A 16,878-nucleotide genomic window follows, 5' to 3' on the forward strand; every position below is an offset into this window, starting at 1 on the left:
AGGTCTTCACAGTAGCTGCTAAGCTAAAGGCGTTAGCATACACACCTTCTAAAGTGGGTGCACAAGCTCGACAGCATGCCTAGGGTGTTAATGAGGTATTTTCAAAACATTTCTGGATCTTCTGAAGACTTGGATTCCACCAGATGATACAGTTTATGTTTTGCTCAAATTAATTTTGTTTTGCCACTCTCCAGTCTGACCTCGCACTAAAAACTCTTTAATCTTTCTGCCCAGAGTTCCTGTGACCCGGTGGGGAACCACTCAGAGTCCATCAGCCACACTGTGACAGTCCCCCTGCAGACAACACTGGGCACCCTGGAGGAGATTGCCTGCTGAGGCCCTCCCCCCTTCCCCTCCGAGCCACACGCGTCCAGAGGCTGCCTCCACTGGGTGGCGCTACGTCCTCTGTTAGGGCATCCTGCAGGACCTTAACGGGGGAGGGGAGGAGACGAGGACAAGAACAGGGGCTGGTCTAATGACAGCGCTGCGCTCTGTCACACCGCCCTGTCTGAGGCACTAATGGGGATTAAGGAGCTGTCGGCCGGACTTATCGGCCCTCTCTGTCACCCTGCACTGTACTGTAGTGGGAGGGTGGCCTCTGCTGTGCCAGACCTGCAGTGGGGTCTGTGTCTACACATACCCTCACAAATCAGAGACTGGGTGGGGCAGCCATCCATAAAGGGGACTGATGCCTGTGCAGCATATCTATGTAACAAAAACATTCATACGTCGGTCACTGCCAAATGAACTGTACAGAATTGGTTTTGAACTGTCCAAACTGCATGCGTCAATCTATCTTGCTCTCTTTGCCGATGCATACGCTGGACTGCAGTGTTGCTTTACTGTACATGTGTGCCATTTGTCTCTCTATCTGCAGGACAGGCCTGTGACAAGGGCCCCGGATCAGATATCAAACTTCGAATGTACAGATTGAACATATGGTTGTTTAAAATCATAGTTCAGATGTGACCAGTCCTTAGAGAATCATCATTTCTTAGTTCATTTTCTTGAAGGGGAAGGGGTTTGTGATGTTTGATCATTACTGAGAGAGAAAAAAAACAAAAAAATAACACCTGAACATTTTGCTTTGATTCCTGTAAACCGAGTGAAATCTGAAAATTATGCATTATTTTTTTTTAACCTGTCAGTTTCAGTTTAATCAGTTTACTAAAAAGGCATGTTTGCTACATGACTCCCGGGGTTTTCAAAAGCTGCTCTCTACAGACGTCTTTAAAGGGGATGTCATACTCTTACCGTTAATTTATGTGAATAAATGACTGGCTTCTGGCTGCTGCACCTCACCGCAGCGCCCAGCCAAGTGAGGCTGAATACAAAACAGTGCAGCGGATGATTATGCCCAGGGTGTTGTTAAACCATTATTTCATGAAAGAGAATGTCAGGGTGATTTTTCAGACAGCTTGTTTAGGGATGGCATAATTTTGTCCTTTATGAAAAAAAATACCTACTCTGGACGTTTTTTAAACAATTTTCATGATTTAAAAAGTACAAAAGCACCATGTGGAGGGTTCAGTCTGTTTCTTTTTTGGATACAGGGTCTGCTGCGTTATGGTGTAAATATCTGTGTTTTTATTTTTCTCATATAAACGGGTACCATGCAGACACGCCTGAAGCAAAAGAACTCAAAAGAACATCAGCTGAAGGTCGGGAAGTGGCTCCATTTTGTCTCATTTTTTTCATAATGGTAGGTGAGAATGTTATGTAACGAGAAGTAGCATTTTTTGGGATAGTTGAATGTCGTGCTGAAAAGGAAGGACACACTTTGCTATGAGCACCAGGCATCCTCTACAATACAGGTTGAGGTCCTCAGAAGCAACAATTACAATATATGTGGCTCGACACCAAAAGCTTGTGTGAGACCATGTGGAAGATTTAGAGTTTTCTAGTCCATGATCATCCTCGCATGGTCTCTGTCATCATGGCAATGTACATTACAGGTAGGAATGAATTCAAGTGCTTCGTGAGACTGTCTGAATCATGATTTCCCATCTGTGGCTCAACCTGCTGTCTCTGTGTACTATCTCATGTTGTGGCTTCAGACGAACACAATCCTCAGCCGACCTGCAGCGGTGTGTGAGACGAACGTGTCTCGCTTTCCTGACGACAGCGACACCGGCTGTTTCTCTTCTCTCTACTTTGGCTTCAATCGTTCTCGCAGGACAGCGTTTTCTCATTTTGTGATGCAGCATACAGTGTGTGTTTTTAATGTGAAACAATTAAATTAAAAGGTTGTTTTGCAGTGGTGGTGTCCTGTTGTGGTGAGGCAAGTTTATTTTTATTGCAGCCTTCGACAAGAAGGCGATTAAAACTACTTAAGACGAGTCATGATGTGAAAGGAAAACAAGGCAGTTTAACAAGTCTACAGCCCAGAGACGGTTGATGAGGCCTCTGGGACTATGAAGTGCTTTAAAACTGCATTATTTCTAATGACCAGTAGGTGATGAATCCACTGGTTGCAAAAAGAAGTTTGACCATATGTAAGCTAATGAGAAAAAGACCCTACTTCTCACTTGATTTATCACTTACATAAACAGTTTCTTAATGATTTTATGGTCTCAATCACTTGTTTCAAGTCTTCTTCAAACTACATGATGTTCAGTTTGCAACATTAAAATATGTCAAAATGTGTGACTGTCATGCACAAACCAGCAGTAACAAAATAACGTTAGATAACCAGCTAGTGGACGCAAATGCAGGAGACGGTATGCTGGCGGATCAACGGCTTTATTCAAAATTAGCAGCAGGAACAGGTAGACAGAACAGACGACTCGTAAAAGACTGAACAGAAAACCTGACTTAAATACAAACTAAACTGGACGGGGGATGAGGTGCAGGTGGAGAGAGGTGGAGAAGGACAGGTGAGGAGAAGGGAGGCACTTCTTCATCAGAGGTCATACGACATAGATATGTTGGGTTTTGGTGTAATTCTCATGCATCTCCCATTGACTTCAATACAGCTGTCACCACAGTCTGGCCCCAAAGCGAGATTCAGTGACATAATGACCCTCCCTTCTTTTTTCAGGCTCCTTGAATAGAAGCTGATAGACGGGGTGAAACACTGGGAGCAGGGCAGGGCTATCGAGCCTGATGCAGGGCAGGTGTGGAGGGAAAATCAGGCTGAGAGAGAGCACAAAGTGACAGGAGGGAAACATGGTGCAAACAGCAGAGACACCACAAAACACAATGAAAAGTGACAGAAATGACAACATTACAAAACAAGTAGCCTTTGTTTTTGCTTGTTATAAAAGGCTGCTACTCTGCTTGTCCTCAGTCGGGTCCACTGAGGACATCCTCCCCAGTTCCATCCTGTCGGGCAAATATGGTCGCTTCTGGATCCAAAAAGCCATAATGCCAAACTCTAGCAGCTCTGCAAGGCTCTACTTAAGCACAGCGGTACTTTAGGCTAAACCATAATGGAATAATTGGACCTGATGATGGCTCCAGATGAGTCAGGGGACAAGCAGGGTCGGCAGTTTTTCTAGGGAACATGAAATTTCTACAAATTTCATGGCAGCACTTCCAAAAGCTGTTGAGATATTTCAGTCTGGACCAAAACAGTTGGACTGACGGAGCTGTGCCGCTAGCGTGGCAAAGTAGAATTTAAAATAAATGAAGGATATAAATAATCTCAAATTGAACAAAAACAGAATAAACAGAAAAATATAAAGCTACAGAGCAGTGAGAGCTATGAATAAATGGCCCCAAATTTAATCTAATAAAGTGCAGCAGTAAACAGAAAAGTTTTAAGCCGAAAAGTTGGAGCAGACTTGAGTTATTCCGTGTGTCGCCTTGAACTCGTCCTGAGTTATAATGTGTCATCTCTCTGGAGGTTTGGACAGTGACCTACAAACTGACTCAGGGACGTCCTCAACTTTCTCCAAGTTGGAAAGAATGCAGAGAATGAGTCGGCACAAAGCGCCTGACAACTCCTGCAGACAGAACCGGAGAGCGGCGAGCCACGTTGGATCAAATGTAGAGAAGCTTGGCGAGGTGCAATTTCTCTCTGACATCTCGGCTACGTGCTCTTAATATTGGCTGAAGTGTTCCCCCATTCAGCCTCGAATGATTACAGCAGCTTGGACAATGGAGGAGTCACGCCACAGCAGCGGAAAAATCCACTTGAAACCTGATTTAGCGTGCCAGTCAGGTTTTATTAGGCATCGCTGCTGCTGAGAAAATACAACAGCGGCAGCAGCGAGCACTGGAGCTCAGACTTGTCCTTTCTCGTGCCCACACATTTGCTCCATTAATTTATGCTCTTGATTGTTGTTTAGTGGACATTCAGTACTGTGAGGTGCGGGACTGTCCTCACAGGGACTTCCAGTTCCAGTCCAGGCAGCAGATACATATTGTACGTTTGTACAACTCTTGGTTCACGTATATTAATATTCCACGCATTGCCAGAGACTCTTATCTGGGAGTTGCTGCAGGCTGGGGTTCAGCGTCGGTTCAGTTTCAGTTCATTTAGCAGATATTTATGCGGCGGAAATTGCCTGCAGGTCAGCCACAGTGCATCAGCAACTTGTTGTAATCATACTGGTCGCCCTGGTAGAGTGGGAACACGCACCCACAGTAGAGGGAGGCTGCACAGGTTCATAAAAGAGCATTGTAGAAACAATAGAACAAATACTTTAGAGAGAGGAAGTATGAACGAATCGATACCACGTGCCAAAGCAAGAGGAGGAAAACATTGTTTGAGGGGAGCTGGGGTGTGTGACTAATATCAAAGTCCAGCAAGTAACAGAAGAGAGTCATTGTAATTGTTCAGTTTTTGGCGAGAAAGTCAAATTCACAGATATTTTAGCTCCTTATTCACTCTGCAACATCCTTCAGGCTGTTTGTAAGCTTTCACTTCATTATTAGAGGTTTTGTTGATAACTTTAAAAGGAGACCGACATTATTATACTTTTTCATTTCTTTCCATTCCTGCAGTGTTTTATAAAGGTTCTTGTGCATGTAAAAGATCTTGAAAGTTAGAAAGCCTAAAGTCCGCACCAACAGGCGCTCCTCTCTCCCACAGAAAACAGTGCTCCTCAAACGCCTCGTCAGTAACTCTGCATAATTTACGCCTATATTCACGGTAGGACTGAAGCTAACTGGAAGCTGAAAACACGACACAGAGCTGACAGGAGACATGGTGAGCGGGGCTGGCTCAGGTGTGTGTGAGCCGACCAATCAGAGCAGACTGGGGGGTCTTAAAGAGACAGGAGCTACAACAGAGCGTCTCAGAAAGAGGGGAAGTATAATGTTGTTATATTAGAAAACTGATGATAGCAAACAATTTTTTTGCAGGTAACCTTTATCTCAAATTATCATCAAATGTGTCTAGAAGCAACGTTCGACTCAATATTAATTGAAACACAAGAAGTTAAATCTGTCTGTCCCTACGTGCAGGGGCGACTGCAACAAATATATTACCCTCATAAAAACCAATACTTATCACTGTAAGAAAACACCTCAAAATCATAATGAACATAAATAATGCACAAGGCTATTGTTAGTACTCACCGCGGTCAAGCTAGCACGTTTGTTTTGGGAACATTTGGCTGCAGCTCGCTAATAGCTTGAGCAGTACGTCTGCCGAGCCTCGTGGAAGACTCCGGTCATGCGTGTTGAGTGTACGTGCAGGTTCATGCAGACAGAAAGGTGCTCAGGTAGACGGACAGGTAGCCTGTCCACTGAATAAGACTCGCAACAGCCAGAGATTCTGGATTTCTCTCTTTTTTTATCGATTGCTGAAAAATGCTTCCAAAATAACCCACCAACCTGCTTTGAGGGTATACTGCGTCTCCATTATTGATCGATAATCATAAAAGAAGTTCATCCATTTGTACATCTCTTCAGAAAAAACAGACTTCCACTTGTTTCACTAAAAGGACTGATTCTGTTTGATATTGAGGCTGTGCTCTAAAATCTCTTTAGGAGAGATGAAAAACAACATCTCGTACAGCGTGGCCTTCAAAAGGAGAGCTGGTTTTATCTGTTCAGCTTTATCCTCGTTTCCCTATCGATTGTCTCTGTGTGATGAAGATGAAGAGGAGGAGTGTGACAAATTAAAAAAGACACAGCCCTGAAGCTAAACGATGATGAAGGCGTAGCCAAAAACTTTTTCTTTTTGCATTTTACTCCCGTGTTCACCACAGAAACAGAAAATTAAATAAAATGAGCTTTATTAGTTCTGGGATTTCAACACACCTAACCCAGGTTAGAGAAGTGGCTGGTGCCCCATCAGTGCTACTGTTTACTAAATGGGATGATTGTGTTTGTTTTGACTATTTGCTTCCTGACTTACGTATCCCCTTGTTTCTCTCATTGACCCGGAAAGCCCTAAAATCACCATCTCGCTGACCCAGATGGAGTCAGCAGCATGACAGCATGTCCATAAGTCTGCAAAAAAGCTGCCACGAACATACCTCAGTGCAAAAACTTTATTTTTCAGACTAGGAACAAAAGTTACAGAATTTATATCATAATGTAAACATACAGAAATTTGCATTATCTAAAAATCGTTGTCTATTTAAAGGTAGCACAGGATCCAGATATCATTATTATCTCCATCCTGAGTTTTGCGTTACATCTATTGCATTGAGCCGTTTCTACAAAAAGCCTTTGTCAGTCTGTGTATAGTTAGAATATCTAAGTTATCTCATGACTGCATGCAGTGTTTTCATCAGTGAAAGAAGGCAACATCAAGCTGAATCTGAAGCCAGTTTGATTTAATCTTCTCAGGCGTTCGCACTTAATCAGGCATTACACGCTTGTACTCTTCATTCGTGTCACAGAGAGAAACGCAGTTTGTGCCGAGTGAGCAGATTAAAGAGAAAATGAGAGATAATTAGAGTTTGAACAAAGAGACAGTCACAAACTGACAGCCAGACAGCCACTGGAGAGCTGAGCGAAGAAGTACAGAACATACCAGGGAGGGAGATTGAAACCAAGGCTTCATTTTCTCTTTTTCACCACTCGTACCATCCACTGACGGAGAGGGAACACTGAGTTTTCCATTTAATTCTCCACTTCTCAGCACACTCCCACAGTTCTGGGAACCTTTAGCTGAGTCAGGCCACAGTGAGGACACTGCAGTTAACCTTGAGATCTTTTATTAATGTCAGCGCGAATCTGATGTCATAAAAGCAAAATTGGCAACATATTAGAGTTTTTAACTCAAAACAGACACCTGCGATGAAGAGCTGTTGACTTTATCTCGTCTTTAGCGCCGGAAGAGACTATTTACTAAATTAGAAAATAGTTTACAGTTGTTTGTTTTGCTAAAAGTGCTCACCCAACCCAATCTAAAATACACACTCCCTGGCTGTTACCTGGGGCTAAATCATATTTAATTACCTGTTGACTCCGTTTATTGCTTAAGCAAGTTGATTACTAATTAAATCACAAGTCACACACTCATCAGGCGGTTCTTTTCATGTGCTCCTAATGAGCTCCGGGGAAATCAGTGGCATTTTGCATAGTTAACTTGGCTAATAATCCATCCAGCTCATGAAACGACACATGCATCCACCTGACCGCCTGTCGCGTGTCAACATCCTCAGATCCTTCAGGACAGTTTTTTTCAGTCGTATCAGGGAGCCGTGATAATTACTGGAACACAACTGCAGCATCCCACACGCCTCTCAAGTCATCACAGCCTGACGAGCTAAAGCCCCGTACAAATTCCCTTAAAGAGATTTACAGCAAGACTTTGAAACTGAAGTTATAAAGCGAGTGTGTGTGTTCGGAAGTGTTCATGTGCACAATAGAGGCGTACCTTCAGGTTCAAACTTTCAGCTAAACGTGCTTTATAAAATCTGGTTGGTCAGATTAAGAAACGTGTGAGATGTGAAGCGGTGAACCCCGGAGACGGGTTTAAGATGCGCTCGGACCACAAACATGTCGCAGTATTATGGCAGACTTTATCAACACTTATGTGGTACTAAAGGAATGAAAGCAAACTTGTACTTCACAAATGTGTCTGTATGTTTTAAATACAATCTCAGATCTTTAAACAGTTATTTTGATAAAACCCTGTGAGGATTTTTGTCTGTCCATCTGCATCTGAAACCAGCCCAGTCACCAGAATAAAGTGTAGCAGTGAACATTTCTCCAAACATACGTGTCATCGTTTGTGACCTGACTTTCATATCCGTGGAGGGGATGATGGTGCAGCGGACAAGGCTGCCAAGCCAGTGGCCGCGTTTCAACATTTGTAAGCGTCACACGACTGGATATTGCTGAAACATGACAAGGAGCCTCATTAAAGAGTAGAATAGACGTGTTGTTTCAAATATTATATGAGCTCATATGTAAATTCAACCATCATTATTTGAATTGGTTGTTTTGCTGTGTTGTCAGGCTGCAGCGATGTCTGCTAGCTAGCCGTTTTGTGACCGTTTTTGCGACATATGTATGTCAGCATATGTGAATATGGGTTTTGTGAGACTATAACTATAAAAGGATGGCAACAGAGACAGTAAGTATTTTGTAAGACCGACATCTAATGAGGTTGTAATTTTATTATACTGTTGAATTAGATCAGTTGTTTGGGGGGATGTTGGGAAGTTAGGTGGTCCATGAAGGTTATTTTATTCGTAAAGTGGTCTGAAGGAGTTTCAGAAACACTGGCCTGGTGCGAGGAATGCAGCCAGAGTGGTAATTGCTATTGAGCATATCAATAGCACCGGGATCAAAGAGCATTGAGTCATTTAGTCCTGCAAGCAGGCGCCCTGAAACTCAATCCTGAGTGCAACACCTCAAACTTCAGGTTTCGTCTTAATGATCTGAACTTAAAACATCTGGAAAAGAGAGACATCACCTCAGCAGAAGCTTCAAAATAGCTCGTATTTTTCAGGAAGATGTCTTTGCTGGACATTTTTTTAGAGGTAACATCAACACGGGGTTAGAGACACTGTTTATTATCAACGCCTGAATATTTGTGGCTTTCAAACAGATCAATATCATCACCTTTAATAACAGTTGGCAGGGGGCTTGGTGGAGACTTCCTACAGTCAATAATCAATGCTGTTTTTCATTTGTGACACATTTAGATGCAGGAAACACTCACACCAAGACTCAAAGTCATCTACAGCTGGCTCCTGATCCTATTTGTCCCCTTCAAGAAGGCTAACAAACGCAGAATCATCAGCACATTTATATGTGATCACAGAAATATAGGAATATTATACTAGAGGCAGCAGTGTGTCTGTGTCTTCTGTGATCATGAAGTTGAAAATACTCTCGAGTATATAGGCTGCAATAGAGTATAGAATAGAAAAAGCGTAGAAGGGAGTTGGGAGAATATTAAAGATTGAAACTGAGTGACGGTTCTGAGACAGAAAGGCACAATTACAAATCAGTCTGCTGCTTCAACACCATGAAGAGCACCATGGAGTTATCAGTGCACAGCACAGTGACTGATGTTTCAGAGCCATGGACTGTAACTTGTACAAACCTCAGTCAGATAAAAGATCGATGAGTCAGGCAGACCAGACTATCAACTAATCAACCCCTCTGGCCTGAACTCCCTCTGCTGATCAGCAGATGGAGAAGAGGATGGGAGGTGGACCGGGGGGCGGGGGGGTTGGCACTTGGTCGTTTTGCTAACAAGGGTGATGACATCCCCCTCGTCTTCTCATGATGAATAGGAGGGGCAGAGGCTGCAAACTTGGGAGGAGCCGGTGGATAAGTAGAGTTGGTTGGAGAGAATACCATCGGTGAAAAGTCCATTATACGACCAATCAGGTTAGAATCGAGTTCAAAGTGGAAGATGAGCCTCTCTGTTAGGAGGAGTGGCTGGATGGTACTGAATGTTAAAGAGAAGTCAATAAATAAGACCCTGGCATTAGTGTGGCGACCTCTAAATCCTGATTGAGAAAGTCTATCAGTGTGCATTTAATCCTTATTCTTGATAAGCTTCTGAAATGCCAAGAGGTCAGAAAGCTACTGACCTGAAATCATCTAATGCTTCATGGGTATTACTCTCGGCTTCTAGGACGATAATGATATAATGTTCCCAAACTTTGGGGTTTGGGTTGCTGCACGGATGTTATCAGTGTGTCTGAAGAGGTTCAGCACTCTCGTCACATTAACATCAAATGTTGGAGAAGCAATTTGATCAAGCTTATTATACTGTTTGTTTAGCAGCTGTAACTACAGCTGTAAAATGCATGACGGGGAGTTTTATATGTAACAGAAGCACCGAGGGGCAAGTGAGAATTTTTTTTTTTACCGGTGATCAATTTTATGAGTCTGATCTAAATTAGTTTCTGTGTTTGACTTGAAACCAAGTGAAAAGAAAAGGTTCACAATAACATTTTCCAAAAGAATTCAGAAAAAAAAATGTTTTGAATTTTTTTTTATAGATATTTTTTTGAAAAAGTTCAGGAGAATTCTTTTTTCATGTGTGACTGAGTTCAAAACAAATTTCAGAAGAACATTTTCAAAGAAATGAGAAAAATATCAAAGATAAAAATGGACCTGAGGAAGAACATCAAGTTATATTATATAACATACAAGTGTAATTTAATGAAGGAAAACTTTGGAGAACAATAATCTGCCCTGTCCCTGAGCTGAAACAGACATTTGCACATGATAAGTGAATAATTACTTATGATTTTAAGCATAAATACACATTTAGATCCAGTCACAGATGCTTTGTGGCTGTATTTATTTGCTCCTAACCTTCTCTGTCACTAATTTTAAGAGTCAGTCTAGTCAAACTCACACAGCTGTTTGCAGCTGTTCAACATATCATGAGCTGACATCAAATTTCATTGTTCAGATGTCAGACAGCAAATCACATGAAGGAAAGGAAAATTTGTGTCTTAGTATGCTAACATTTGCTAATTTGCTTTAACGGTGCAGAAAGCCATTAGGTTTACAGGTAGCTGGTGATAAAGCAAAGTGTTGGACAACACTTTGACCTAAATGTTGCGCTTGATATTAAGTCAGAGGATCACCAAAGTCAACTGGCTTCATCCTCTCAAGACCATGAATGTCAAACCATTTAACAGCTGTTGAGCCAGAAAGAAAAAGTTTAGGAGGAAAAAACTGAAAGGTTATTTTTTTCTTCCCTGGAATAGCACAAGTAAGATTGAGGATGGGCATACTGATCATCTTTACATGAAAACCTCAATAAAAGAGCAAAGTAAATCCTCACACATCTTGTGTCTGCTGATGCAACAGCTTGCAGAGCTCGCACATCATCAGACACCTGATCTGACACAAAAGTTTCTGAAGTAATCTCAACCTGTCCCGCGCAAATAAAACTCCCAGTGAGATTCAAAGTCTGATTTAAATTAAGATTGACAAATGAATAATGAAAGAAACTCAAATCCCAAAGCAATCACAGTCATAATGGTGGAACAGGTTGGGGAGTGAGTGTGTGTGTGTGTTCATATCTGTGTGTGTGTGCTCTTCAATAAAATGTATTGTGCCACGACTGATAGATAACACCACCTGAGGGGGGCCACAGCAATGAAACCAAGGACACGAGGGAAACGTTTACAGAAGAGCTTCACGATTGCAATCATTTGTTCTCTGCTTCATCCATCACGGAGAAATCTACTTACTACAAGTAAGATTATGAAAAAAGTCGTGTGGGGAGATAAATGTGTGGCCTTCACGCTGTACTGTACCTAAGAGGCAGCACAGATGAGATTAGATGGGCTGATTGTGGAGAAGCAGACCGCTGCTGCGTGCTATCACAGCTTCAATAACACGTAGCCTTTATCAGCATCACTCCTGAGAGATGTGTGTTTATTTACCAGCTTTTTATTTCATCTCATATGTAGCAGCACAAGTGAATAAACAGAGTGGAGTGTGACGTGGCGCTGAGTGCCTGGAGGCAGGCAGAAATTAGGATGTTAACATCGTCATCACAAAGCAATTTTAAGGGTGAAAATATCTCCAACATCATCTCCTGCCAAAAATATATGTCCCTCACAGGGCCGCCTCATGTCCTGCTCCTGCCATCTAGTGGTGATACAGCTGCTGTCTTGATATGATCTCAGTCATATCTCCTCCATGAAGTTATGAATACAAACCATGACTGGACTGGGCTGTCTTTTGTGTAGCAACCGTCAAAAACCTCATCTGAAGTGTGTCCAAGTTTGATTCTCTATTATAACACATGGCCAAAAGTATGTAGACACCCAAACATTCCTCCGTATACGTATGTGTAGGCTGTTAGAAACTTCTTGGTCTTGATGAATGAAAGCATGAATGAATGAATGAATGAATGAATGCAACTGTTATATTGATGTTTTTCTTCTTTTTCTGTGAAATAGATAAAAGCAGCATAATTAAGTTAAATAACTAAAACTTCCATTTAGTCGATCTCCCCGCAGTGTTGCACTACAGGGGAGAAAACTGCTGTAACTATTTTTTCTCTCTTTGTTTTTGAAATTGTTTTCCAGTTGAAAAACATCATAAGTGGCCCTGAATAATAACTGAACCACAACAGTGCAGCTAAATAGTCAATCTCGCTGTCTTTTAAAGGCAAAACAACAACAACCCTTGATATTTTGTATTGTCTATATAAGTAGAATATTTTTGTTGAGGCATTTCATGGAAAATTAAATCGTCACAATTTTTTACTGTTTTAAAAGAAAATTGAATGAAATTGTGAAACTGTGAAAACAGTATTGGATCAAGTCAGATACAGATGAGCCTCAGTAAACATTACTTAAAATACAAAGGTGAAAATGGTTTCACAGCAGTAGAAACTAGCTTTTATTAGGCCTGAATAAGATTAATTGATGCTCCCTCATGACTGAAATAGACAGTGTTAACAGGGAAAGATCAACATCAAGTCTTCATAGGCAGTACAACATGGTACAGAAGCCCTGAGGGGCAAGGATTTTTTTTCTGTCATTCATTTTCAGTTTGATCTAAATTATTTTCTCTCCTGTGGAAAAAAAACAACTCTTGACTGGCTGAAGTTTATCACTAACTCACGTTCTATATAGGACAAAAAGCTTTCATGTTTTCTTCCACGTGAGTTTTAATTTCTCCGTGCACACCAAACACAAGATATATCTACTGTGTGTGAGCAGGTTATGTACCATCATGTCTTTGTTTTGGTGAGGAATGTGTTAAAACTGGTGCTAATCTGTCGTCAGTGTCGAAGGTGGAATATTGTGTATTAATGGCCTCATTTTCATTTCTGAGCCTTTTCATGTTGGATCACAGTTTATGGTCAAAGTTTTGTGTTTTCTTGTGTTTTATGTTGAAAGTGAAGTTTAACACGAACATCAGTTAAAACCAGGCTGCTCCAATAGGGAGAGCGAACTGTTGAGCTGCATTGTGGGAGTCCTGGCTTTATCCTTTCAGTCATCCTGCAGCTTTCACTCAAACACTCAACACAGAAATGAGCCTTATAAAAACAATCTTTTCTCCTGTCATTTTTTTTCACTGGAAAACATACCTTTGAAACATGAAGAACATTTTTTTTCCATATTTATTTTACACTTTGTTGTGAGTAAAGAAAAGCTTTTTCATAAAATGTTTCCTGTCACTTGGTTTCACATGAGAAGAAAAACATATTTTCTCCTGATTTTTTTTTCACAGGAAAAGAAGAAAAAGTTATTCTCCTCAAATTGTTTTTCACACATGCAGAATTTATTTTTTTTCATACATTGTTTTTCACTCGGTTTCACAGGTGAAGAAAAAAAATGTTTTCATAAAAAAAATGTTTCACTCAAAAAAGAAACATACATTAGAAAAAAAAAATCACACATGCAGAAAACAATTTTAATTTTTTTTTCACTGTTTTCTTCACACACGAAGAAAACTTTTTTCATAGAAAAAAGTCATCCAAAAAATTTTCATAAAAAAAGTTTGTGTCACAAATGAAGAAAACAGTTTTTCTTCTCATTTGTTTTTCACACACGCTAAAAAAAAGTTTTTTCATATTTTTTTTTCACTTGGTTTCACAGGTGAAGAAAAACAGTTTCTCTCCTGAACATGTTCACTCAGTTTTACATAAGAAAAACATTTTTCAACACCCCCCTTAATTTTTTCCCCACTCAGTTTCACAAAAATATTTTTTCAAAAAAAAAAAATTATAAACTTTTTTTTCCATTTCACACATGAAGACTAATCGCCTCAATTTGTTTTCCACATATGTGGAAATTCTTTTTTCATACATTGTTTTTCACTCAGTTTCACAGGTGAAGAAAAACTTTTTTTTCATAAAAAAAATTTCACTCGAAAAAGAAACGTATATAAAAACTTTTTTTCACACATGCAGAATTTTTTTTTCATACATTTCTTTTTCACTCGGTTTCACATATGAAGAAAACTTCATAAAAAAAAAATGGCATTAAAAAATGGCATAAAAAAAATTCAGTTTCAAATTTTTTTTCCCCTGAAGTTTTTTTTTTCACTCAGTTTCACACAGGGAGAAAATCTTTTTTTTTTTTTTTCTTTTTTAAGTTTTCACAAATGAAGAAAAACAGTTTTTTCTCACAAAATTGTTCACACATGCTAATTTATTATTTTTTTTTTCATACATTGTTTTTCACTCAGTTTCGCAGGTGAAGAAAAACAATGTCTCTCCTGATCATTTTTTTTCACACATGCAGAAAAAAAAAAATCATACCGTTCCTTCACTCGGTTTCAAATATGATGACTTTTTTTTTAAACAAAATGTTTTTATTCAGTTTCATCGATGAAGAAAGATATTTTTTCACTATGTACTCGAAAGAGAACCCCAGTGTGCGTGCATACCATTTGAACCCAATGTAGGAATGGTGGATCCCACCACTGACAATAAAAACACTATATAGATTAATCAGTTTGTGAGGGATCAAAATTAAAATTTAGTTTGATATGACATGATAAAATATTACTATATAGTATTTATGGTTTCAAGGAACTATACAGTATATTTCGTCTAATTGGTGTCAAGATGTGACAAACCGTTCAGTATAATAACAACATCTGGCAGCAGCTTTTGTGGTTTCTACAAAACAGAGCGAGTCAATGACTCACACTGCAGCTGAATAATCAGCTCATTGGTAAAACCTGTCATCACCTGATCACGACGAGCAAATGCCCACACACACACAAAAGAAGCAGATGGATGATAACCTCATTCATTATAAATTATCACTCTTTATCACTGTTTGTAGACAACAAACAAAACATCTGCACAGAGGAAACAAAACAGGTAAGATACTGCAGAAAGCATATACATTTCAGACAATATTTATTTGATCTTAAATACAGCAGACGGATCAGCAAAGGATGACACTGTTTGTAGATGTGAAGAGAATCATAGCAAACCTCCCTGCGATCATTTATAAAGGTCAACCTTTTCTAATTCCCGCTCTGTTGGAAATTAAAAGAGGTTATTATCTCTAATCTCATGCTTTAGTGAACAAACACTCGTTTCTGAGTGATTTGCATCTCAACCCCGCAATTCAAACAGGAGAATGAGTGAGACGTTGACCCTCTTTAATGTGAAGGTCATCTCATCCATCTCCAGAAACAGCGCTCAGATGGAAGCTGTTCTTCCAATATATCTTCAGCTTGGACCTGTAATACATCCAGTCTGGCTCAGACGGAGGTGCTGCTGTGCCAAACACCATATACCTGTAATTAAATTCAGATTCAATCATGGCTCAATATATCATCCTCATTATAGCTGCCTTCAGGGTCAAAGGCTCGACTCAGGCATGGTTCATGTTCATGTTTTTTTTTATTATTTCTCTGCTAACCATGGCTCAAAACACACTTTTTGACTACTTTAGACTATTGAATATAAAGTTTTTGAAGCCTAAATCTCCATTTGATTACATAATGCTCTCACATAATTGAGTTTAGAAAGTTAAAAAAAAAAAAAAAAAAAGCCGAAATGAGCCGAGAGAGAGAATAGATCCCCCGCTCTGAAGCGATTAGAAAACATCATTAACCATGAAGTAAAAATAAACATGACTAATTACAAATCTCTGCATGGTTCCATTCTGCTATAATTACTGTTTTTATATTTGTCCTCATCTTGAGGAAATCTTAAGCCCATTTCAACTGCTTCGTGGAACTTAATAGTTGTTCTCAGAGAGCACAGCCAGTGATTCTCTGTTAAGCTGGATTTCATTTTTTTTTTTTCATATTCTTGGTAAAGTTTGCATTGAAGTTGACACAAAGGCCACTGTAATTGTTTAACATGTAAAGATAATTAACCTTAAAGCGGATTTATTTCCAGTTCTTTAATTTTGGGTTAAAGTCCATTAAAAAATAGAAAATAAAAACTCTAGAGCCGTCTCATTTGCACAGTGTGTCTTGTTTGTTTAACCTCTGCATGAATGAAAATACAACAATGACACTTTGTGCCTTTAGGGTGAGTTGTGTTTGAGCTATTTATTCTTTTTTTTTTAAAAGAACACCAGTGTTTCCAGATGTAGTGAATACAGGTATGTTTGGGTCTCTGTACAGGTGTGATGATCAGCAACATCACTGTGACAGCAAGACCTGACGAAGCTCTTAACTTAGTGTTATGTACTTAAATAAAACTAAAACCCCAAGTTGTTGTTTTTTTATATCATAGCTCTGTGAATTTCTACAATTAATGGATGGATCAAATCATATTTTGTGTTGTGTTAGCATGCTAATATGCTTAACTAAGATGGTAAACAAGTTAAAGGTACATCCTGTATGGAAGCAAAGAGGGGCAAATGAGTAAGTATTTTTGTCTGGTAATCAATATTCTAAGTCTGATTTTCATTTGTGAAAACAGCTGAAAAAAAAATTCTCCCTGAGGATTTTTATTGAAAGAAAAAAAAAATCCTCCTGAATTTTTTTCTCCACATGGTTTCATGCATTAAAATAACAAACCTTGGGGAAATGTAGTGAAAGCAAAGAAAC

General features: G+C 39.7%; 1 protein-coding gene across 3 annotated transcripts in view; it reads left to right on the forward strand.

Annotated features, from left to right (window-relative positions):
• asic2 (acid-sensing (proton-gated) ion channel 2) overlaps positions 1-2,257 on the forward strand; it is a 365,606-nt gene extending 363,349 nt beyond the window's left edge. For all 3 annotated transcript variants that reach the window (XM_084371736.1, XM_084371737.1, XM_084371735.1), the window contains one exon: positions 235-2,257. In XM_084371736.1, the coding sequence (XP_084227862.1) occupies positions 235-336 (102 nt within the window). In that variant the 3' untranslated portion in view covers positions 337-2,257. The remainder of the gene's footprint in view (positions 1-234) is intronic.
• Positions 2,258-16,878: the final 14,621 nt, after the last annotated feature.

This window comes from Pagrus pagrus (assembly GCF_965226575.1).
Source record: "Pagrus pagrus genome assembly, chromosome: 13".
NCBI lineage: Eukaryota > Metazoa > Chordata > Actinopteri > Spariformes > Sparidae > Pagrus > Pagrus pagrus.